The sequence below is a fragment of the Uloborus diversus genome, chromosome 4 (genome assembly GCF_026930045.1).
Source record: "Uloborus diversus isolate 005 chromosome 4, Udiv.v.3.1, whole genome shotgun sequence".
Classification (NCBI taxonomy): domain Eukaryota; kingdom Metazoa; phylum Arthropoda; class Arachnida; order Araneae; family Uloboridae; genus Uloborus; species Uloborus diversus.
In genome coordinates this window covers 106089797-106116510 of record NC_072734.1, presented here as the reverse complement: position 1 = coordinate 106116510, position 26714 = coordinate 106089797, and the positions used below count along the sequence as shown (strand labels likewise).

The following is a 26714-nucleotide window of genomic DNA, read 5'->3' as shown; positions in this document are numbered from 1 at the left end:
ATATTTTTGATGTATTAGACCAGTGAATAGCGTTAATTCTTAAGTGAGCTTAGTAGTTGGTAGCTATCCTTAAGTGACTTCGTAAGCAAAAAAAAAAAAGTCCCCAAAAAGTTTTTATTTGCTGATGAGCATTTTTCCAAGTGAATAATAATTACAATCAGGGCTTGATTTTAACTAAAACAGTGTAGGAACAATATCTAGTGTTCAAAGCTTTTCATGGTTTGACTTCCGTCCAATTATGTTAAAAAATAAAGTACAAAAATATTGAAAAGCTGAACTTCCGTGAGCGCTTATACATTTGTCTAGGAACCGAGGAATTAAAAATTGTCCGCATTTGAGGGGTGTCCGTTAAGAGGGGTTTTGCTGTAGTAAGTAACTTATGTACATCAATAATCTTGTCATCTGAAGATTTAAGATTTTCATTATTTGTTCTTGTTTGGCAAATTATGTAACGGTTATATTATAATTATGGTAACTTGTAAATTACACTTAAGGGTAAGAACTCTTACAAATTGAAATGCGTCCTTGCTTGGTAGGGGCAAACAAGTAAACATCTGGGTTTTACTGTATACTTGGCGAAAATCAGAAAAATAGTTGACAACAAGTCACTGTAAAGTGGCGAACTTTCATTAGTTCTTTTTTTTTTTCGTTATGCGCAAAAGAATCGGCAACTGTTTATTAGCTTTTAGACAGGTAACCGTGCCATGTCGGTTTATCACCTATATCAGAATTGGTCAGTCTGTTTATCGCATATGCAAATATCTGAAGCCTAAAGCTTCAGGTATTTGTATCGACAAAATTGGGAACATTATGTTGTAAAATTGGAAGCTCTGATTGTATGAGTCAGAAATTTCCTTTTCATCAATAACCCATATCACATCAACCCGGTCATCCGAAAAACTAAGTTGAGCGAAAAGAGAAGCATTGCTGTTAAGTTTCAGATCTGCTGCTTTAACAACGATCGAGTGTTATTTTAATCTGTCAGATCAGATCAAACTTTTTTTTTTGGGGGGGGGGGGATATTCTTAATTTACTGAATGATAAAATACCAGCATGCACATATGCCTACCAACCTACGTAATCAGGAATCATATATATATAATTGTATACTGCAATATTGTATCTAAATTTGTCAAATCGTCAGACAAAATTTGCTGAAAAAAACGAAAAAGTTTTGGGAGTGACCAGTGACCTTTTATCGGGACGACCCAGATCAGAACATTTTAGCAATCAGGATTAAAAGTGGAAGGGAAATGAAAGTTTGAAACATGAGTCGATTTTTCCAATAAGCTCTTGTTGCATTAAAATGTTTAATGTTTTTGGATTTGCTCCAAATGACTTAATTTAACATACATTTTTGTGATGCAAACATCAAACGATTGAAATAACGGTTTTGAAAATGCAGTAAACAAGACGTTAAACTAGGCAGTCTTGGGGCCATCATTAGGGATAAGTCAATCTTTCCGTTATAACTAGTGTCAGCCCTGATAAACCGGGTTACGGATAGACGAGTACCCTGCTTATAGGAATAAAACTTTCTGGAACCGAATATTTCCCCATAGACGTAATGTTAAAGATACCCACTTAATCGAATAATTTCAACGGATAATCGGACAATATTGATCAGCTTTCGCAAAAAAAAAAAAAATTCTGAGAAGAATTTTGAATAAATTAGAAATACGTTTAGAAAGAACAACTATTGATGTAAAAATATAAAACAATATTTTTTCGCCATCAACGGGCGAGAAAAATATTCCTATTACTTCAAAACATTTCTTCTATTCTATCTCATTTCTTTTGTCGTTACCATTACAAAAAAAAAAAAAAAAAACTATAAAAAATGGTGTCGATAATTAAATTAAACAACACAAAGAAACATGCACAGTTCAGACGACAATAAATTGGCGAATATTAAATAAAAACAGGCAGACGAGGAGGGAAAAAAATGAGATAGTAAATGTTCTCAAAAGACCTTCACACAGCAAGCAATCCACCATTATATAATTTTTCAAAAAATAAACCAAAGTTGTAAGTTACTTTTTTATAACTTTCACCAAAAACTTTTTACCGGTAAATTTGTTTCCTTTATATAGCTACTGATTTATTATTATCACATTTTAAGACAAATATTGTCAATTTAGAAAGGTAAAGAAAATTTCCCCGCTTAATTCGCAACTCTAATAAACTATAGAGAGCGCTGCAGTTACTGTCTAATGGCGAATGAAAAAGGTAAAACAAACAAATGCCGTATCTCAGAACTTGTTTTGAAGCTTAGTGAATGTCAGTAATTTTTCATCGTGCTTGTGGGAAGCTTTTTTTTCCATTTCTCTGAAATTACACTACACCACTAACTGTTTGAAGCCAGAAGTTTACCCCAAAGAAAACACGTGGAACGGTATATTTTACCTTTTTCGGCAGTATTGTTAATCACCACAAGGTAGCGTATTCGAGCTCTGGAGTTGCGAATCAAATAATACTCCACTTAATCGAACGACGATATTCGATTAAGCGGAGCCCAAACAGTATAACAATGCTACAATCATACTGCAACAGGCTGTTGTTTAGTTAGACGTATGGGGTCTTTCTAACTGACTAAAAGCACTTCTTTAGATCTAAAACCGCTAGGCGGCGTTTAAAAATAAAAATAATAACTGAATCCACATTAACACGGAACATAAACTAAACAAAGAAATTCCGGCCAGCAACGGAAAATGTTAAAAGCTAACCGGTCTGGCAAGATTTTTTCTCCTCCTCGTTACAGCGTTCGCATTTTGATTATATTTTGTTTAGATACTCCTTATATTCATCATCATCGTTGTTTTATTTTAATATTTTCTTAAGTGAGGGTAGAAACTCTAGTACGAGCTAAGATTTATGTTGCAGGCGTAATAGCGATCGCTTGACTTATAACGAGCCGAAAAATGTGCCTAAATTGCCCGAAATTACAGATGTGAGTGCAAAAAGACTCCTTTATAATGAAAAGCTGTGCTTAAAAATCGGACGATTGTTTGAAGATAAGGGGGCGTTCTAATTCGTGTGGTTAGATACATAAACACACAGCGCTGCAACCTTTTTTTTTCACACCATTGCCAGTCAATGTGGATATTATTTGCTTTATGCGAAGCACTGAGGCGGTTCGATTTGTTGTTTTGCGAACAGAGAAATAAAATCGTCTGACGCTTTTTTTTCACGCTATTCTTACAGGGAGTAAAAGTGCTTTATCAATGTGTTTTCTTTTAAAAATTTATTTCCTTTTAACTAATGAGGAAAAAAGAAGGAAAAAAATCGGAACGTTGAAATATAATTTTGAACATTGAAATTTGTTGCGTAAAATGCTAGTAAAGAACAGTTTACCGTTGAAATTATTTTATAAATAATTGAAAACAAATAATTTGAAAATAAAATATTTTTAATGTCATGGAGACATTAGAATCTTAATATATTATAGAAACAAAAATATAAAAATATATTGTTTAAAAAATACATTGTAAGGAAAACTCCGCACAGTAGTAGACAAGTATAAAAAAGTAAAGTAACGGAAAAAATTATGAAATACTAAAATTACAAATTAAGATTTTTTGTTTAAATTCGTAATGCTTACCCCCCTCCCCATTTCAGCTAATCTTTTATCGCCTGTGTATCTCTTGTTGATTTATTTTTTCATTATAAGTGTCAAATACTAGTTGACCGTATCAAATACTAGTGCGGTTGTCAATTGCTGGTGGCTTCGCACCTTTTTTTTTAACACAGCTAACTTCATAAGCTTCAGAACTTATGGCTCTCAAAGGGTTAAATAATTTACGAAATAAATACCTTTGTGAAACAAAGTAACGGGAGGGGGAGGGGGGAGGAGTTATCACAAATTTGCAAAGTGTCTATGTCATAGAGGCTTAGTTTGTTTGATATTCAACGGTGAATCCAGCTTCAAAAAGCTTTGTTTGCTTGCATTGATGCAAATTCAACAAGTTTTTTTGATGAAAATATTTTTTTCATTTTTACACTAAAACTAAATGAGGCGAAACCTGTTATAAAATATTCTTATATTAATGCAATAAGCTGCAGCTAAATGTAATTTTACCAAGTCAAAAATTTTTTAAATTTCGATTTTTGCTCTTAAAATTCAGTCGACCTGATTTGATAAATGCTTGAAAGGGAATATTTTCATTAGAAATCTTTCTAAATACAGTGGTGGACAAAATTATAGACTCAATTTTTTTTCATTTTGTTTCCATTACAACATGACTCAGTTTAAATTATTTTCATTGAAGTAATGATGAATTGTTGAAGAAATAGTTCTAAAATCAGTACATCTTATCAATTAAATCAAAAAAATTCATAAAGTTAGAAAATTTGCAAATTTAATATTTTATCATTACGTGAAACCTGGACAAAAATATAAACTCAAAGTTAAAAAAATCCAGGATTACGAGAAAGTTTCGTTCGAAAATGTTAATTTAACGCCATAGAATGAATAAATGTTGCCATCAGTGATTGCTAAAAGTTTTGTTTTTGGAAATTTATGAGAAACATATAAATGCACCGCTGGAAAAAATTATAAACTCATTTTTTTTTTCGTTTTTTCAATCATAATTTAACTCAGTTAAAAAATTTTCGTTCCAGTAAAGATAAATAACCCTCTCAGCATGGTAAAGCAGGATTGGCATTTCTTAATGGAAGATAGAACGCTGAAGATTAGTACTGGAAGATCATCTCTTACCTTTTGCTCATCTTATTCCTGGAGGAAACTGGTTATTTTAGCCAGATAACGCGAGTGTACAAGCAGCGAAAAGTACAAAAGAATGGTTCAAGGGCTGGGGTATCAAAGTTATCAAATGGCCAGCTCGTAGTCCAGATCTTAATCCGATTGAAAATCTTTGGGGGACCAGGGTTCACAAAGTTTATCATGATCGACACCGGTACCAAACCACAGAGGAATTAAAAAGGGAAATACTTTCAGCATGGAACCATATGCCACTGCAGCTGTTAGAAACTCTTGTGAAATCTACATGCCCAGCCGCATATTCGAGCCAATTCAGAAAACTGGGGGCCCAACTCGTTTTTAAAAGTTTGTAGTTTACACTAATGGCTAGATTTAGTGCAGTGTTAATTTTTAAAACATTTCAAATTTTGTTTTTTTTTCAATTTATCCATGTTAATAGCAAAATTACATTTTCCTAAATCTATGCTTTTGTTTTACTGAAGTAATTGCAAATATAACTTAATTAAACTCAAAAAAAAATAAAAAAATGTCAGCTTATAATTGTGTTTATGCAGTATTGTAAGTTTGTAATTTTGAAATTCAGCATTGGTTTATTTTTGGTTGTTAAATGATTAAGTATTTGAATAAAATTCTACAAAACTTCAGAGATTCTTATTTTTGAGTTGATACTTTTGTCCAGGTTTCATGTATTATAAAGATATTAAAGTTGAGATTTTTTTAATTAAATTATTCATTTTATAAAGTTTATGAGTTACACTGAATTTAGGACTATTTAGTCAGTTATTTATTTCTACTGGAACAAAAAGTTTTTTAACTGAGTTAAATTATGATTGAAAAAATGAAAAAAAAATGAGTTTATAATTTTGTCCAGCGGTGCATTTATATGTTTCTCATAAATTTCCAAAAACAAAACTTTTAGCAATCACTGATGGCAACATTTATTCATTCTATGGCGTTAAATCAACATTTTCGAACGAAACTTTCTCGTAATCCTGTATTTTTTACCTCTGAGTTTATACTTTTGTCCAGGTTTCACGTAATGATAAAATATTAAATTTGCAAATTTTCTAACTTTATGAATTTTTTAATTTAATTGATAAGATGTACTAATTTTAGAACTATTTCTTCAACTATTCATCTTTACTTCATTGAAAATAATTTAAACTGAGTTATGTTGTAATTGAAACAAAAGAAAAAAAAAATTGAGTCTATAATTTTGTCCACCACTGTAGATGTTTTTTGTATTCAAGTTATTTATAAGAAACCTATTTTCAACCTCAGCAAGGCTCACAGAAAAACTGATTCGTCTAAATGCTACGAGAGCCCTCTAATTGAGTTTAGCATTAAAAAAACAATTTAATTTTCCATAAAATGGCATGCTCAAATCTATATGCGCTATAATTTTTTTTCCCGCGTTGATCTTCTGTCTTTAATCCTATAAAAGGAGCTCAATATAGTTTTCGTTTACTCCTGATGAAATTTAATTCTTTGACATACAATGGACGACTTGGGGACCACAGAGTCCGTAATGGCATGTGAAAGAAATGGCATCTCAGAGACAATAGAAATGATCTTTCTGATTTGTTAGTAAAGGAATATTTCTATTATGGAATTGACGCAAGTGATCGTGGATGCGTTAATGCTCTGCAAAGAATTAGAGAAATTCTTAATGACTGCCAAAAAACTATCATAGACAGCTCCTTTTTATAAACAGAATACGAAATTTATGTTTTCTTTATGCATGTTGTGCATAAAAATCGATATAAGTACACATTAAACTTATTATACAATTAGTCATCACTAGAATGAAGTTTTTTTTTTTATCTGCGGAACCTAACCCCTATTTTAACGTTACTATTAGGTCTCAATTTACGCGGCATTTCCGTAGAACGTAACCCCCGCGTAAAACGAGGGTTTACTGTATGTCAAAAACTTAAAACGGGCTACATTTTCAATGCTTTTTCTGCTGACCCAACAGACTTTGAATTATATTTCAACGGGTTTACTAACATATGCATTGCAGATCAACTGTATTACGAAAAAACAAATGTTTTTTTTTCTTAATTTCTTACAATCATATTTCCTAAATCACTTGAAGAGTTTGCGATTCTGATTTGACTGATTTTTCTGTTCAGTCTAAAAATAACATTATTTCAGACATAGTTCAGTCTAAAAATCACTGCTAACTAAATGTCGAAACCTTTGCGTCAACAACGAATTAATTGATTAAAATTGCAACAGCAAAGTTTGCGGTGAAGACATTTTTGAAACTGCTACTTATCACATCAAATTTCAAAAGGACAGAGTGTCATTTTAATAGGATAATTTAGCAGTTACACTTTTTTTCTGTGCCAAATTTCAATGAACTAAGTACAGTCTAGCCTCCATACATCGAACTTCCACATATCAAAATTTTCTATCTATCGAAATCCCAGCAAATTTCAATGTTCATTACATAGAAAAAAAATTTCTATATATCGAAAAAATTTCTATATATAGATTTTTTTTTCGTCGTAGATTTTTTTTTTCACTTTGCTTCTGCTTGTCTCATGAAAAATGAAGGTTAAGGGAGAAAATTATGTTTGCTAAAGGTTGCTAAGAAACTCATAAGAAATCTGGGTTTGAGGGCTGTGTAGATAGGTCGTTGTTCCGTTCTGGAGTTCTTAAATTCCCTCAAGTTAATTTCAAATCTTAGTTGTAACCAGTAACACTGTAAAATCAGTTTCAAGTTATCCTTTTTGTCTGTTGATTATCATTCCTAATCTTTTTAGCTTCAGTAAAAATCATTCAAGTAGATTGATTTTTTACTTTTCTCTTGATTACATTGTCATAACGAAAATCCCCTCATGTTGCGAATCAAGTTGATTTGCCGAAGAATGAAGATATGTATGAAGGCACAAAAATGTAATTTCTGTTAATTTTTCAGTTATTAACTTTCGTTTAATCCAATGAGCGTAAAAATTAAAAATTGGGTTCAATGCACGAAAATTAGCTTTAATTTTAATGTTTTAGGAGATTTTTATGACAAAATAAGATCGTTTCTATATATCGAAATTTCTATATATCGAATTTTTTTCCAGCAATTTGCTACTTCGATATATGGAGGTTTGACTGTAATTGTTGACGTGTTTTCCGATCCGCGTCCAGCATGGGATTGCTGGTGTGAACGTCTGTCTGTATAAAACTCGTCGTTTTTTATTTGGCGTCTAATGATTCAGGCAAGTTTTTTATTTTTATATCTGCCGAAAATAGTGTTAAATTGGCGATAAAAACCATTCCAAGTAGATCCGTTCTTCTTTGAAATGATCGTCCACATTTAGCATCGACCAGCACGCATTCGGAGGTTGTTCTGTTCAGTCGGCCTCCAACGAAGACGCCACATCGATTATTTATCATCGATACTAAATCATCAAATATCGTTTCCTCCTTTTCCCCTCTCGCTGAATCTGAAAAATGAAAGACGCCCCGTGATTTATGTGACGGCGTTTACGTGAAATTTGATCGCTCATAAATAACTCACTAGCGCAATTCAAGTCCAGTGTGGATGAATTCCTGAGGTGTGCAGATGCGATCAAATGGTACCCAGGGGTACTCGTATTGCTCATTCATGTATTCCACTGCAATTATACACCACTTAGCTCCATTTTGTCTGTCGGTCTGCCTTTTTTCTTTCATCGATTTTTTTCTTATTCTATTTCTCTTGTGTGGTTGTCTCAATTGAACGCGAAATACTAGTCGACTATTTCATAAAGCCTTAAAAGATGGAGTGAATAGGAAAGAAACGTATCAATTTAATACGTCTTTTATCAAAGTAACCTCAGAAGGTATCAATTCTTCAACTGTTCATCAGTTCTTGTTTTACTATTTAGCACTTACTGCACGTGTGCCACACATAAAACAGGGATATCAAAATTGAAACCGAGCCTTTTACAATATTCTTGGCATTCTGTCTTTTATTAAAATAACTTCTGAATGCATCGGTTTCCAGCTGTTTACGTTGGAATATTTAGCACTGCAGTTCGGTTGTTTTAAGGAAAATCAAAAAAGCATTTTTTACAGTATTCTGTTGTCATTTTGTCCTTCATTAAACTAACTTCTGAAAGCAGTGGCACAGCAAGAGGGAGGGACACTCCCAGAGCCTTTGGTTTTAACATAAATGCAAATTCTATTACAATAGTTTAGAAAGGGCTGTTTTGATCAAAAAATATCCTTCAGAAGGTATTTTTGATCAAAAAACCCTCCAGGAGGTATTTCTGGCTGCCTGGAGGAGTCTGAAAGCATAAATTTTTAACTGTTTGTGTAATGATATAGTATTTAAAACTGATGTACGGTGTATCACATAAGGCAGAGTAAACTTGAAACAGAACATTTTTCACTTAACCCTTGAACAACTTCAAGCTAAATAGTCAGAAATCGCCTATTTCCTGCTACTGTTCCGGCATATGAAAAGTTAAGAATTTACAAACATATAGCATAGTAGAAAGGCAGCAGACACAACAAAACTGAAACTGAGAAACTGAATTTCATTGTGGGATCATTATTTCCGTTCTAAACGTTCTACTATAAAGTTGGCAATGATACTTAAAAAAGTTAGCATAATATACATGTGGTTCGAAAAAGTATGAATAAAAATAATAAATATTGCAATTTCACAATAAAATGTTTTTTATGACTTTTAAACTGAAATAAGCTACAGCATTACTTTGAAGTGCAAATATTTGGTCAACCTATGCTTCAAATGTGAAGCTTTTGAAAGATCAGTACTAACTAAATTGCCAGAACTTTATAGCAAAAGAAGATTATATTTGCTAAAATAACTAGACATTAGATTCCCCCCCCCCACCTTTTTTGCTCAAACTCTTTATTGCCGCACAAAAAAAAAAAAAAAAAAGAAAACTGTAAACAAGATAAACGACTCACCTTCATATCGGTATTCCAAGCACAGCTTCCATATCTTTGCCAACCGAAATACGCATTGGAACGCCCTCTTTATAGCTCAATAATAATCTAAACAGGCTGTTATGAACCTATTAAACGTTCGAGGTTAAATTCACGCATCCAATTCATAAATTACGAATTCTATTCCTGCTTTAAATCAGCCGAAACTGCAGACGACTTCATTTGTCTTGAAGTACAGTTACAGTTAATGGCTGATCCTGTTTATTCCATTTATTGCAATGAATATTCATGATTCCTTATTGTCTAAAAAGCGATTTATTGCTAAAGAAAATAAAACGAAACAAATAATTCGGCAAAAAACTAGACTGCTTTTATGAAATATTACTGGGGATTACCGAATGGATATTTTGAATGATATATTTCGCTATCCGCAACAAACTTTTATTTAGTTCCGATTGGAATCGATTAAGATTCATAGTATCTATCATATGAATAACAGGTGTCCTCCCTTCTTAATGGCAATTGACAATTCATTACAACTCGATAGTTTTGTTGGAATGATGGAATGGATATGCATTTATCACACTCAGTCTTCCCCATTTAACTGCCAACAATTTTTATAGCTTTGTTAAGGGTTGCTATGTCGGTTTTAAGATCAGTTTTGATTAGGACATTAAATTTATTTTCGTTATATTTTCTCTGTAAAAAAATAACATCTTCAATAGTAAATTATGGCATTAAGCCAAACGCAGAAAGGTCGTTAATATAAACCAGCGAATTTTATAAGTGTAATTCATCATATCGTAAACGCTTGCATATGACCGTTCACTTTCGCTGCACTATCCAATTCGCAACTCCAACGAACTATAAGGGGTACTACAGTCACTGTCTAATGGCGGACGAAAAAACTAAAACAAACGCATGTGATAACGAAGAAAATGCTAATAAGTCTAGTAAATTTTGTTCGTATGCATGATTTTTTCGCTTTATTCTTTTTAAATTAATTTTCAAAGTCTTGTTGATATTCTGGCCCACGTAGAAAGAAATGAGAATTCAAGAAGCATTACTAAACGTTTGAAATTAATGCAAAATACGCAGTTCGTAGTTCTAAGCAGCCATTTCCACGATATTGAATTCGATATTTATCAATTCTTGATAAAACTAAATAATAATTGTGGCCTGACAAGAATAACAATTAATGCTAGAAAATTTAATTATGTGACATTACGAATTATTGTCAAAAGAAGATGATACTTCTTTGCCTTGCTTGGCTAGCGCTAATTGTTTTGCATTTGTAGCTGAGTTACTTTTCTCAAATTGCCGAATCGGTTCATTTTCAATTTTTCTGTTTGGTATGTTTCTAATTTCTGAGTTATGATTTAATTATGTCATGCTATACAAGTCATCAACAAAATTCTCACGGATATATGGTGGTAGTTTTCTTTTCAATTGATCTACCATTATTTCTTTTTACTTATCAAATTCTGTAATCTTTCTACCATTTTATTCCACTCATGATAAAAAATAAAAATGGTTTAACTAACAAGGGCGGAATCTCGCCAAGGATACGTAGCTCGCACAATACTAAAACTATAACCCTAAACAAATTTGGCGAAACCTTTCAGCTGAGAATAAAAGCAATAAAATAAATTCTTTCTCGGTTAAACATTTTTCATTTCGTTCTACGATAATATATTCAAGAAAACATTTTGCATACTGTCTATTCCAACTAAATGCTGTTGTAAAATATGGTTTGTTAAATTAATTTAAGATTAAAAAAAACCCCATATTCTTACAAATTCACACAAAACAATAAAAATTTTTACCTGGTATAACGTTATCCAAGTTTGCTAATCCAGAGTTTTCTGGTGTTAACGCGCTTTCTCCATTTTTCAATCAAATCACTTTATAGAGGGAAATAATGAAAACTAACATTATTTTGAGGAGCTCGAACACTTTCTGTTGCTGAAAGCAATCCAAGACACATCGAATGCTTTAATAAATCTCAGAACAAACTGCCTATGTTTAAGTCAACAGACATACGTGGAACGCAATGTGGCAATGTTTTAGTTTTATTGGCAGTTTTGTAAATCACCGCAAGGTAGCGTATTCGAGCGCTGGAGTTACGAATAGCGTAACCAGCTCAACAAGTTGTTACCTAAAAGCGTTTCAAAACTTTGACATTTTTATTTTTTCAACTAGCAATTTTTCGTTTAGATTCACGGTCGAATTTAACTATGAAATACAAAAAAGAAAATGCGCAAATTGACAATCTAAATTGCAATGGTATTCCAAGCGCTGCTATACATAGTCCTCAGTTATAAATTTTGAAACTATTGTTTCTGAACTAGAATTTTCTGAAATGAAGATTGCGCAAGTTAATGTGCAGAAGAACTTCGATTTAAAAATATCCAAATCTGAGTTTCCTCAATTTATCGGAAGGATTTTACTTATCAAGACTTGATTGTACTAATTTTTAATCATCCTCGATTTAATGTCGACAATTTTTGTGTCTGCAATTTAATAATTTTTCTCCCCTCACCTCCTAATACCATTTGGAGGAATCTAGTATCCTTGCATGAGTAATTGGTGGTGGTTGGTTTTGGGATTATCTGGGAATTTTGATTGCAAAATAAAAAACATATAACTGCATGCATGTGAAGTAATAAGTGGTATCTGTCGAACCAGTTTCTGGACATTGAGGGAGTTGACTGAGCTCCAAATTTTTGACCTGGAGAATATGAGGAAATCGCTCTGTCTCTGCCAATGAACAGATCCTCCTGAATTATAAGTCTTATGAGTTCTTCTGTTATGGTAAGTTATCATTGTCGTAATCTAAAACTAGGTTGGAGGGTTTTTTTCCCTTTTTTATTGAAGTTGACGTTGTGAACACTTAATTTAGTGAACTTTAATTACAATAAACCAAATTAGATGTAAAATAAACAGCTTCGATTGTATTACTATGATTTGATTTCACAACATGAAACGTTAGCATGTGAATTTTTCCGTAAAGTAAAGCTCTATTTGTTCCCTAAGCGGTGAACTTAAAGATTTTCTTGGTTGGAGAATTGGAGAAACTTTCATAAAAGTTTGTATTTCCTTTATAAAGATACAGTTAACAAAAGCGTTTCAAAAAATTAACACACAAGATTATATTTCCCGTTTTTTTTTTTTTTTTTTTTTTAAAATAGATATATATAGAAGCATGCAAATATTAAAAAGCAAAATTAGCGGTCGCCACCGGCCACAAGGTTAAAAAATGGCGATTGAAAAATTTGCTGTCAATGTCAATAGCCACTCGATCGCTACTTCAAAAAATAAAGTCATCATCTTGAAGTGCATAAAAAGCGTTGTGAAGTAATTGTTAAAATCTATTCCATTTATTTCAAAGGGCAGTTTTTGTGAATTAATTAATAAAAAAATATATTACTCACAAAAATTATTATATTATTTGATATTTAAAACAGCGTTTGAATGCTAATTTTTGCCGTTCTGTTTCAATACGATTCAACACTAATGCGGTTAAAACACTTGTAAGGCTACCATTTGAAACATCAATTAAAACTCTATTTTTGCGTGAACATAAAAGCGATCCTGGATTAAAATGCTCTACAGCTTTTTCATTAAATAAAATCTTTTTTCCCCCTTTTCTTTATCATGTAAGCTGTCACGATGACAAATTGTTGCCATCGTAAGCATTAAGTTGCTTTTCCGTATTTTGAAAAATTGTTCATTTCATCTGGTATACCATTACATAAGAATTATATTGAAAAGAAGAAACAAGATAGTTAAATTAAATCTGGCTTTACCACTATAACCAATGCAACGCAATTGCAAAAGCACGGGTATTTTTTACCCAACTAGTTCTTTTTGACTGTTAAAACGATGCTACTTACAATATTGCAACAAATATTTGACTCTTTGTAGGAGTAGAAGTTAAATTTCCTCCACCCACCCAAGTTCAACAAATGTTAAGTGTCTAGAATTAACTATCGCACTGATTAGTTGATCTCTGATTAGTTGATAGCTTTCCAGGGCCAAGGGAATTTTTGTACAGCATAAGTGTTTAATATGGGGGAAAAAATTCCCTCTCCCATATAAAGAAAAAGAAATGGGTTGGAAGGGTAGTAAATATCTTCAATAACCTAAAAACCTAACTGAATCTCTCTTCTTAAGCCTTAAATAAATAATAATAATAATAATAATAAATGTAGCATTAATAACAAAAAATTAACCCCCTGAAGGAGATAAATTATTTTGCGTTGATCTAAAATCTCAAAACTGATATGCATAAAAACTTGTGTCTTTATATATTCGAGAAAATCTTTCTTCTTTTAAACTAAAAACTTTTCAAAACCAAAATTAAGCAAATTACTTTTATTTTGTTCATTAAGAAAGACGTGAACATGCTATTTATTCCTAATAATAATGATAAAGCACATCTATCGGTGTTTCTTTCCTCCATTAAAAGACAAATTAAAAAAGTGAAAAAAAAAAAGTGACAACGTGTTGAACGGGCAAAACCACGTTGCATAAGCGGACCAATTTTGCTCATCATAGTCCGCAGACTATATTTAAGGAACTAAACTAATTACTCTTATTGGATAAAATGAAGTTGCTAATGGTAAAGCATCTTCGCACCACCTCTTGACCTATAGATAATTGGAAATTATCGTTATTATCTTCCTAAATGATGGACAGCATTAAAATTCGGGAAGAATCAGTAATTGGACATTAAAATGCTCGGCAGTGTTATTGGACATAAAAAAAAAAAGCCCTTCTAATGGATCTCTTAATTTTCACAAATTTCTGCATGAATTCTTCAAATTCAGTAATAATAATTGAATTACCAAAATCTTTTATGTGTTATTCCCATGATATAGAATGAATCGGATGTGGCATTATGTGTTGTTATCAAAAGTCAAATAATCCGATTTTTTTTTTTTTTTTTTTTTGAAATTTTGATAGAACGTTATTCAAAGAGCAATTAAATTTTTGTACATCGCGTCATAATTATGGATTAGATTTCCTAATTTATAATGAAGAAAGATAGTTGAATTTGGCTCATCATAATCAGGAACTACAATTACTAATCTATAATGAAGAAGGACGATTAAATCTGAGAGCGTCATAATCAGGAACTGCATTTACTAATTTATATTGAGAACTGACAATTAAATTAGGTTCATCGTAATCAAGAACTGCGTATTCGCTAACCAATATTGATTACAGACGTTAAAATTGGGCGCGCCAAAATCAGGAAATATGAGGACAGACGATTAAATTAGACACGTCATAATCAGGAACTATATCTACTAATTTATAATGAGAAAATGCAATTGAATAAGGCGCGTCATAAACAGGAACTGTATTTACTAACTTATAACGAGAAAGACGATTAAATTATTTTTGTTTGTAGTCGATTAAATTTGTATTTTCTTATATACATCTGAATAACTATGAGAGAAAAAAACTATTCAATTCCAAGCACTTTCGTATAAGATAATAATTTCATCATTTTCAATTATGAAAACACTTTTCCATTGAATTAATCCCCTCGAAATTTATCCGCTCGAATTAAAGCTCATCCGTACAACTAACGACATCTCAAACTGAATTTTTTCTGATTTAACTATTTGTTTTTTTAAGTAACGTCGTAAATATTGACCTTTTTACTTAGAAAATAATAATAATAAAATCCTTTAAGCTACACTTAAATTGTCTCATATATTGGAACTCTGAAAAATTTCCTTTAATCTTTCATTGATACTTTAATGAATGAAATTAAGAGAAGTGGAATATTTTGTTGCAGAAATGACTTTTATCATTAAACAGCTTAAATTCGTTTGTTTATGTGCATACTATATTGGACTAGCGGGAGGAGGTGGGGACCGCTTGCTAGAGTAAAGAATATCGCAATTGTATAGCTGTAGAGTGTATAGGACTGCGATCGTCTTATTTCTAAGCTATGAAGGTCTAGTAATATTTTAATTTTTATTAATTTTTGCAATTTAATCTTTTCTTGCAAAAAAAAAAGTCATTCAATATTTTCTACTATTTTTTTAAAAACATTGTCTTTAACCGGTAGCTGACATTATTTCGAATTATACAGAAGTGCCCCCCCCCCAAGTGAGAGGGCGCACCCTCCCTAAATATCGTGGAGCCCCCCTCCAAACAAATGAGAAAACAATCCCCCCCGTCTAAAAATTTCAATGTCGAAGTCTGCGCCACGACCCCCCCCCCCCCCAGGTGGGTACACTGTTAAAACTACAGGTTGCGTTTGGCACCTTTCAGGGGTGAAACGCTTGTTCACCCAGCGAATTTGTCATTTAAGGCATTTGATCACATTTCAGACTTTCCAACATAATTTAGAAGCGTTCATGACTTCAATTCCTCTATCCGAGTTCTAACTCTCATATAAACCCTTGGATTGCTCTGTAGTTTTAAATGGATATTGACATTTACTACAGCATAATACCAAAAATTAAGAATGTAGACATCTATGGATAATTTACGGACACATTCAACATTTTTCAGTTATATTACAATCACGGAAAAATCAAATCGTTTCATAAATTGCAGGCGTTTTATAAACGTTCAAAATATTTTGATCAAGAGTAACATATTGATACGTATACATATATGGTTCGACATTTGAATATCCTATTTGAACATAAGTAATCTAAAAAAAGCACTTTTTTTTTTCTTTTTTAAATAGGAACTTTTTTGACATTAAAATCAAAACAAATTTTTGGCTACCCACATAATAAAAAAGCATTGGAAACAGAAATCAGAAAAAAAATAATAATAAACGCGTCTAGACAATGCATTCGTTTTTTTTTTTTTTTTTTTTTAAATAACACCAACGAAATATTTTCACGTAATGAGTCATGGCATGAAACACACAGAGAAATTTCTTTTCCAAGCGTCTTTTTTTTTCCTTTGCTTCGTCTACGCAACTATTTTATTGAGAAGATAAAGACATTTAGTGTATCTGCTGTAGCAGTTAAGTTACATCGTTAAATTTTCATAACGGTTACTTATTAATTATTTCGTATTGCTAACAATAAACATTTTGGGGAAAATCCGCGAGACCGCTGACGCGACAAGCAAGTAACATCATATATTAGTACACATGATAGAAAAAGCCATACATCACTATGTTAAAACGGTTAACTATAAACAAGTAGTAGTACTCAATTTACTTTGTTGAAACTCGACTCTGAAAACACTAAAAGCCTGTTGGAAAGCCTTAAATGTTATACCATGATTAAATGACTGTACTTACGCAAGGTTTTGAAGGTTTGTCCCAGAAATGTTGAATTTTAATCCAGTTTAGTTGTCAATTCAATGTGAAAATTTAATGTATCAACAACTACGTTGCAGCATCGTCGTCCGTCGTTAAAGTGGCTGAACTGAACTTATCCCGGAGTGCACAGCGCATGTGCGAGCGAGACACCTTTGCGGAGGAAAAGAGTCGCTATTGGCTACTGCGTGAGCTGATGGCCCTTCATTACCTTCTTTCATCCACTGAGGTGCTAAAAGATATCGGAACAATATTTCCTAGCCTCTGTGACTCTCTATGGCTCCGTCTTTGCACCCTAAGGTGGAAAATCGCACCTATCTGGCTCCTCCGGTTTTAACAGTGTACTCCTGAATTATATATCATCATATGGCATTGTTTGGTCATCCTTTGTAAAGGCGGGCCCCTTGTCGATATAGTCGTTCCCTCCCCACATTCAACTTGTCAAATTTATACCACTCTGACTCTGCGCCGAGCTCCTTAAGGGATGGGCACCTTGTCAATCGACCGTCGCCAAGTCCTTTGTTAATCATACGCAATACACATCAATCTTAGTGTACGAATATGAATACTTGTATAATGAAAGCTTCTTCATCTTTCGTGACTTCGTCATTTACTCATATTTGGTTGTACGTTTTGGATATTTATGTAATTGATTTTGTTTCTAGCTGCTTTGTACTGACATTTTCGAATAGTGTCGGTTCAATTTTTTAGAGCAGTTTATGTCTGTTTAAAATTTGAAACTCTGTACTTTTTCTGCAAACGAGCTGATGTGTGCATCACATTACTTCCTTTTTCTCCAATTTAATGTCATTTTCTCATTATTGGCAGTTTTAATATGATTCAATAGTTTACTCTCTAAATATCACCAACAGTGGCCAAAATGAAACCAGATTAAAAATAAAAAAAAAAAAATTAATCGCCAAATTTGTCGTCAAGTTGGCGACAAAACTTGGCGACCAAAAGACTGGCGATATATTTCCAAGTGTCCGTTAAATTATAACACCACGTGGGTTTACATCGAAATTAATAATGATTTCCCCTCAAAAAGAGGCAAAAGACCCTCTTTGGAGCATACGAATGCAACCAAAAAAGAAGGTGCACAACTAGACCCCACTAGGAATCTACGTACCAAATTTCAACTTTCTAGGACATTCGGTTCTTGAGTTATGCGTCATACATACGCACATACATACGCCATACAGACGTCACGAGAAAACTCGTTGTAATTAACTCGGGGATCGTCAAAATGGATATTTCTGGTGTCTGTACGTTCCTAGGCACATATCTACTTGTGGTCGGGTTGAAAAAAAAAACTCAACATTCATATGGGGGTGAGCAAAATAGAAATTAAGGCCAATTTTTGGGTGAAAATATTTTTGCGAATGCAATACTTCCCTTTTTGTAAAAGGCAGTAAAAAGGCATTACATTTGCAAATTTGGATGCGTCCAATTTCCCAATCCATTACCTTACCGTTTTCTGCAGTCTTGAATTTCGAAACCAAGTTTGAGTTTCGGAGATGAACAAGAAAATGCTGAAACCAGCCAAACAATTTAGAGTTCCAATGGCAAAAAGTTACTTCGATTCAAGAGGAAGAGTAAAAAATGAGTTATGGGGGTTGTAGTGGAAAAGGTTCATGTGAACTGTTTCATGGTTTGTTTCATCGCATTTCTTTAGTTTCTGAGAAAATGGAGAAGGTTTTATGGGAGGCCTTTGTTGGGGGGGGGGGGGGATGACTACGTAAAACTTACTTCCGAAGTTAAATAAACATGAGACCAAAAACTATATTTTGAATAATTGTCTTCTATTGTAATTTCTCGTGACTCTTCTTTTACATATTTCTGCAAATTCTCCTCGGTATGTGATCCTCTTTGGGTTTTACGTTATACACTTAGTAAATTTGTATATAAGATTTCTGTAAAATAGATTAATTGGCTTCAAAGGATCCCCCCCCCCCCCTTCCCCAAAAAAATACATTTGAAAAGAACCTTACAAGAGCTTTGTCAAAAATTGCATGAGGAGGGGGGCACTTTTTAATCTCCGGACCCCCACCCCCCCTCCCTGTTCCTAGTTGTGGAGTTCGGATCACTGGACATCTGCATCAATTCCTTTTCGGCCAATAGATTGTTGGAAAATTTAAAAAGTTAACAAGCAATTCTTAAATTCAGTTGGAATTTAGTTTTTCAAGGTAGCATTCTGGAAGAACGGAACCCTTGCTACCTTGCACTTTAAGTGCTATCTTGGTGTATTTATAGCACAGGAAATAAGTTCCTAAACGACAAAAAAACGGAGCAGCGTAAGAAACCACAGACTCGAGGAAAATAAATAATTTTGCTCCAGAAGATCGTCGATATGATAATTTGCTGGTGCCGATGCATAAAACATGAACTTTATCCCTCCCCCCCCCCTTCTTCTCTGATCGTTATCGCCTGCTTGTAGTGCCCGACACCCCTCCCTGCAGTTAATGGGGGCGATCCGATAGATAAATCCACGCCCATTGATAATGACGCTTGACCCCACCTTGGGTCGTCCATCTCTGTCTGGAACAAGGCAGGCGAGCAAAATAGAATGAAAGCAAAAATTCGAGAGAGGGTGGGAAAGGGATATTAATTGGGGGTACACGTAGGAATTTTGAGCAGCAATTTTCGTACGCGCTGGTGTTTTTTTAATGTTTTAATGAGGGATTGTAGATCGGTTTTTATCGATGCAAGCGATCCGTTTTGGCAGTTTAGAGCCAGTAAAGGAGGCAAAGTGCAATGTAATTTTATAAATGTTCTTACGATATTTGTATTTCCAGCATGCATATTTAAAAGACTGAAGCTATGCCTGCATCGTATTGCATCGCGTACTTCACTTCACGATATCCCATTCAACTTTTGCGGGTGGTTTGAGAGGTAGTTGTTTGATAGTTGTTTGTATAGCTAGCTATTGATGTATAGCTGAACCTACGTCGCAATTTGATGTCAACAACTGCTGCAAGCATTTGATGTCAACAATTTCACATTTCGTTACTTTTAACTAAGCTGTAGATTGGCACTTTCTTGCTTCCAGTGGGCGCAACTATACAGTTAGAGCAAACCTAATCAGGCAACATTATGAAAACTAGTAGATCCTGATCACAGCATTATGACGCTGACAGGATAAGTTTGCCTCAACTACATATGAGACAGTGAGAAACAAAGGGATGTAAGTGCCAAACTTTAAAAAGAAAAAAATGAGATAATCAGTAATATTAGTAAGGTAACCTCTCCTCTGCTTTGGGGCAGGAGATAGTGCTAGTAGCCCTGTTAGGTGCTGCCATATACAGCATGAGTTAGAAAAAAAATTAATGAAAGCCTACCTTGGACCGGAACTTTAAACGCGTTTTACTCAAAACTTCATACAGTCCTCTTACTTCCCTTTGCTTCTCACTTCCTCCTACGGGGATTATTTTTCAATCAAAATTAATTCAGAACTCATTATCTCGAGCTTTACTATTTGTTCATAAATTTTGAACCCCCCCCCCCCCCCCCTCCCATCCACATCAGCAGGTTAGTTGATAATCTGGTTTGTTTAACCATCTGTTTAACTGCAATCTGGTTGATTTTCTTCAATGATCTGAAGTACAATCAAAACAGCTGGAAAAGCCAATCTCGACATTCGACTGTCTTTGTCCTAGCAGCCTAACCTTATTTAAATTGATTTAAAACTTCCAGTAGATGATAAACATATAACTGAGTATTTTAAACTTATATCGAATCGCTTCTTTTTTCAAAGTTTAGGCCGTAAAAAGAAATCAACTAACTTACACCTGGCATATAGGAGCAGGCAGCAGCTGCATAACTTGACATGGGATCGTTGTGCAAGTATTAAAGGTATTATTCCTCCTGCCCATGATCTTTTCACCATTCGAATGCACGTTGACGGATGCTTTGACCGTAGGGCATGCAAAGTAGGAGGGAGAATTAGAATAGCTGAGAGCTATAATTATTGCATTAATGATAAACAAGACGCGTAATTTGCCAACTTGGTAATCTTTTTCGTCGTGGTGTGACCAGAATACGAAGAGACAAAGAGAAAAAAGAAAGAAAATTCATCAGAAAGTGAAAGCCATGTATTCTGCATAATGACACGTTGTGGTAAGGTACGAAAGTAAAGGTAGTGGAATGGAATCACTATCCCCTAGGTGGTTAAAAAGGAAAAGGATGAATTACTACAAAAAATAGGAGTCATTCAGATTCTAACAACACTTTGGGATTATGATAAATACTATTGTTGATTGTTTTAAATTAGCATTGTCTCATATTATTCTGTTTTCTGTCAATGTAAATAACTAATCAAAACAGATAGAATGTTTTTTGTTTTTTAATCTCGGCGGAATAAAGATAAATAAATCAATACAAGTATTTAATGCAATATTGAGAAATGATTCAGTAAATATTAGGCTCATTCTGGTATTTTTCGACCAAAGACAAGGAAGTAGAGCCGCTGTGCATAGCATTTTTTTAGAACGTTCAAACCAAATCAATAGATTAACAGCAGTTGAAGCTCTAAAGCATCATTTGCAGTGCTTTGAAATTTTCGCTCATAGCTGTTAACGTTATTCGTGACACCATTGGGACAAACAATTGTTTCAATCCCTCACAAGTTTTCGATACTTGAGCTAATAATTAGTTGCAACTTTTTTTGAAGGACAAAATATCCATACTTCTGTCTTTGGTTGTTTCACTAGAATAGAGTCGCATTACAGTTATTGATGATAAACATAGCTAAGAATACTTAAGTAAAAATTTATAATCTCACGAAACTAATATATGAGGAAGTGAGAAACAAAGGTTTGTAAGTGGACATTTTAAAGTTTGAGCATAACGCGTGCAAAGTTCAAACACACCGGTAGGCTTTCATTCATTTTTTAAAATTGGGTGACTACTGTTACCTTCTTTCGCCCCAAAACAGAAGAGGGTTTCTTCGAACATATATACTGGGTATCTCCACATTTTAAACTTAGGTATTAACACACTTTTGTTTCTAGTTGCTTCATGTGTAATTTTGCATTGCAGTGGATTTTATTTTCTGTATTTTTCATTGCAGGAACATCCTCGACTCGCAGGCACGCCCCTTGCCATGCTCGCCGCACAATGTAACAAGCTCGCCAGCAAGAGCCCTCCTCCGCTCGCAGACGCCGCCGTTGGCAAGGGCTTCCACCCCTGGAAGAAAGGGGCGCAAACCCACCTCCAGTCCCGGAGCGCACCCCCTCGCTTCGCAGCGAGTAACCACCCTGGCCAACAGCACCGCCCCAGCGCACCTCAACTACCAGCGGCCCATAGTCACGTCAGCCTGCAGTTCGGCCTCCTACGGCGGAGAGAACCTTTTCTATCCAGGGGCGGCGGTGACGAGTTCCCAAGGCGACGGATCGCAGGCTCCCCTCCTCGGAAAGGTTCACGGCGATTCGTCTCATCTTGGCTCCATGTACTCGCGAGTCGCCAATCACCCCTACGAGAGCTGGGCCTTCAACATGAACGTCGCCGGGGCGCCCCACGGTGCCATCAAGTCCGAGGTGTCTTCAGTCAACTCGCTGAACTCCACGTCCTGGTGGGACATGCACGGGGCCAGCGCAGGCTCCTGGCTGGACATGTCCGGTGCCGCCTCCGGCCTGCACTCTTCCGGATTGCCCGCCAACTATCCGACCTCGGACTACGGCCTGGGTCCGAGCCTGGCCGCCTCCAACGCGGCACACATGTTGTCCTCCGGACAGCACTTGCTGCAGGACACTTACAAGTCGATGCTTCCGTCGGCGCAGGGGCCCTCGGTGGGCGGGCCCTTCGCCCTGAGCCAGCCCGGGCTGTCCCAGATGCCCTCGCCCCGCTCCCAGCGTCGCTACAGCGGCAGGGCCACCTGCGACTGCCCCAACTGCCAGGAGGCAGAGCGTCTGGGGCCCGCCGGGGCCCACATGCGCAAGAAGAACATACACAGCTGCCACATTCCGGGCTGCGGCAAAGTCTACGGCAAAACGTCCCACCTGAAGGCCCACCTCAGGTGGCACACGGGCGAGAGACCATTCGTGTGCAACTGGCTGTTTTGCGGCAAACGTTTCACGCGGTCCGACGAACTGCAGCGTCACCTGAGGACCCACACGGGGGAAAAGCGGTTCGCGTGTCCTATCTGCAACAAGCGGTTCATGCGCTCCGATCACCTCAGCAAGCACGTCAAGACGCACAACGGCAACCCAGACAAGAAAGGCTCCAGCAGTGGGAGCTGTAGTGACTCCGAAAACAGTCAGTCAGAACCGCCAAGCGTCAACTCTCCTGTTTCGGTAGGTAGTACCCCTCCCCTAGGCCCTCCAAATGGAGCCATGGGTCCCGAAGTGACTGCCAAGTGAAACGTGTTACAATATATGTGTATAAAATTTTGAATGGAAGAAAGAGAACGCGTATGTGCACACTGGATCCCTTTAACAACCACTTAGAGCTTTTCCTTCCTCCCTCAGTTTTTCTTTTTTAAACCCCGAACATTTTCTGCAATGTATAGATTCAATCCTCTCTACTGAAGTGGCCAAAAGTACCATGATGTCACCTCGCTGTACATTGCATGGTCGTCTCCGAAAGATCAAGGGCAGTCATTGCTGTCTTGCTTCCTCAAAAGATTGAAGTTGCTCATTAGAACAAAGGTTTTAGACACGAGACCATGTCTAAAAATGTAAATGAAGTAGAGAATGATGAAGTGAAGTATGAGATCTGTCCATGGTGCAGAGCAGATCATTCTTCGACCACCAAGGCGATGTTTCGCTAATTCACCTTCATTTCACTGAATTATGGTATGCAGAAGTATGACAAGCTGAAGCAAAGATGACCAGTGAGTTATCAGGATTCAGTTTTGTAGCCGTGCTATAGTTCCTTCAATATTTGTCAGGCATTAACACTTTTCATTGGGACAGCGACCCTGTTTGGAGACGATCATGGTACGTTGTATATTGTGTACGTATGTGTATGCGTGTTTATGTGTGTACGTATGTTGCTTGAACATCACTCCCTGCTTCCAAAAGCAGGGTTTCTCAATGTATACATGCATGCAATTTTGCTTTTAAAGTGAACTTCATTTTGTCATCGGACTGGACGATGAACTTTGTTACTGCGCCTGATGGGCCGGTTTAACAGCCTTGTATTCCTGCGCGCACAAGGTTTCTCTTCTGTACAGCATTGATGGACGATATTCAATGAGTATAAAATAAATGTTTGCTGCTGTTACAATTTGTATTGTGAAATTCCAAGTGATAATTCGAAGCATTATCATTTAGTATTTAAAAAAAACCTGGACTCCTTGTGTACAATTGTGTCCCACCAAACTAATTACCGTTTTGCTGAAATTTGAGAAATACATTTCAAAACAGCCTTGAATTTTTGTCACATAATTTATCCTATGATTAATTAAAATTATTTGGTTTCAATTAATCGGTTTTATTGCTTTTTCTAACAACTATGTCATCAATTTCACAGTTCTGTCAAAAAGTTTGACACTAGATTTCAAAAAAAGAAAAAAATCTTAGCTATATTTTTAATGTCATTGTATTACATAATATCGAGAAGAAGTTTAAAAGAGTTTATTAAATGTTCATTACGTTTTGAACTGTGGTTGCCCAATTACAGCGATCCTTCAAAATTTGTATTGGTACAGAGTAGAGTTTTAAAATGCAAAATTCAAATTTCAATATTTAAACGTTTAAGATTTTTTAAAATTTACATTAAGTGTTTTTCATCTGTAGTCAACATTTTAAACTATTCAGTGGGTGTACTTAATTCGCATCCAAAAATTTAGGGTAAAAATGCTCTTAATTTAACCTTAATATAGAGCTTATCATTAAATTGAAGTTATTTAATAAATGCAGGCGATGTAAACCGATAGATTAATCTCGCATCCCCCCTTTTTTTAATCATTATTCCGGCCCTAACAAGCCAATATGACTAATTGTTTTACCAGCAATACAACTTTTCATTCATATTAAAAAAAAAAAAACGCTTAATCATCACCCACGATTATTATATGCAGAAATTATATGAAATTATCGTTCTTGGCTTCATTCAATATGCTTTCAATGAGAAAAAAAGTTTCTATAAGCTATTCTCTAATTTCTACTAAGTTTTAAACGAAAAGCGAAAAAGTTGGAAAAATGCCCATGAGAGTTATTTGTACAATAAATTGTAAAATTCAAAAAATATTTTTAAAAATCTTTCTTTTCTCTTTTGTAGAAATAAATTAGAACCCAAATATTGTTTCAGTGTTGAGGCGTCTGAATTGAGTGAGTCATGTATTTGCAATTATTGAAGGAAAAAAACTCATGTACTGTTATGATGTGAATAAATTTTTTTTTTGTTCAAAGAGCATATTCTTTGTTATTCCTGTAGTCATATTATTTCTTAAGAACAGAGAGAAGAAGACAGCAAGAAAAAAATCCTCTGAAAATACCACATTTTTTTTTTTTTTTTTTTTGCACGATGGAAAGTTATTTAATCCTTTGATAACTGTAAGCTTTGCTGTACACTATGGAAACCTTCGATGTTTTCAAAAAAGAAAAAGAAAAATATAAGTATATTTGTTAAACAATAAATTACTTTTATTTTTAGTTAAAATTTCTAGTCCGATGAAACTATGGAAACTTGCAATGTTTCAAATTAAAAACAAGGAAAAATACTAATATATTCTTCAAACAATAACTTGTTTTTTTTTTTGCTAATATTAAGATTTTGATGTCAAATATCATGGGGAAAAATGTGAATTCTAATCTATTCATCTGTTCATCTAAATCATTTGTTTTCAATAATTTATAAAACATATTTTAAACTTTGAGGCACATATGGTAAAGGCTTAAAACGTTATTTATTTATTTATTTATTTTTTTTTTTTTGAAATTTGTAAAACTGCAGTAAGTATTAAATATTTAAAAGAACGAGGACCCTATCAGGGGGCTTTAGGCCAAAGGGTCTGTCCACGGTGACTGACGTTACAATTTGACTCTATTTTTAACTTACAAATTCAGCACTGCCTTGAAATTAAATTTTGTTTCTCCTGAAATTGATCTAAAATATCATGATATGGTACATCACTGCCCCCACACTTGTTTTCAGACTTGAGGAAATTTTTTTATATGAAATTAAGGGGAATAAAAAAAACGTAACTGATGTTACGCAGAAGAGACATTAAGAAAATTGACTTATATCCAATTTGAAATCCTCTTCAAACTAATAACGTAAAATATAAACAGATTTTTCCCCCTTAAAGTAGAGATTTTAGACTTGATGAAAACACTTTGTTTTATTCGAGAAACTTAAAAACGGAAAATATAAAAATTATTTAACCCCCGTGACTGATGATACAAAGATTTTGTGACTGATGTTACATTTACAATAAATTACTGCAATTTTAAATTATTTCTAATTAAAAATGAAATTAGCACATGCTTTGTTTAAAATTGTATTTAAATTACAAGAAAACTGCATTTATAAAGTTTTAAAAGTTATCTTTTGATGTATTTCATAAAATAAAAAGTCCTGTTGCATTTATTACACCTAGTACGCTAATTATTTTATTCCTTTCTCATGTGAATAATAAATTTCATTTCACATTGACAGGCTATTTCCAATGTTTTTCTGCTTGAATCTTGACAGTTGCTAAATAGCCTTAGTTTTTAATTTCAATGCATCTAACTTCTCGTGATATAATTCTTAGTCAAATTCTTCAAGAACCCGTTCTCCAGTTGCTTTCAACAATTTTGGAACATGTTCTCTCTGCTGGAAGTGATTCCCTCCTTAACTGCAAAA

At 34.5% G+C, this 26714-nt stretch overlaps 1 protein-coding gene across 1 annotated transcript in view; it reads left to right on the top strand.

Moving 5' to 3' along the window:
- Window positions 1-25260, top strand: part of LOC129221605 (transcription factor Sp9-like) — a 74149-nt gene extending 48889 nt beyond the window's left edge. The window contains 2 exon segments of the mRNA XM_054856127.1: window positions 21994-22124; window positions 22126-25260. Of these exon segments, the coding sequence (XP_054712102.1) occupies window positions 21994-22124; window positions 22126-23281 (1287 nt within the window). The 3' untranslated portion in view covers window positions 23282-25260.
- Window positions 25261-26714: the final 1454 nt, after the last annotated feature.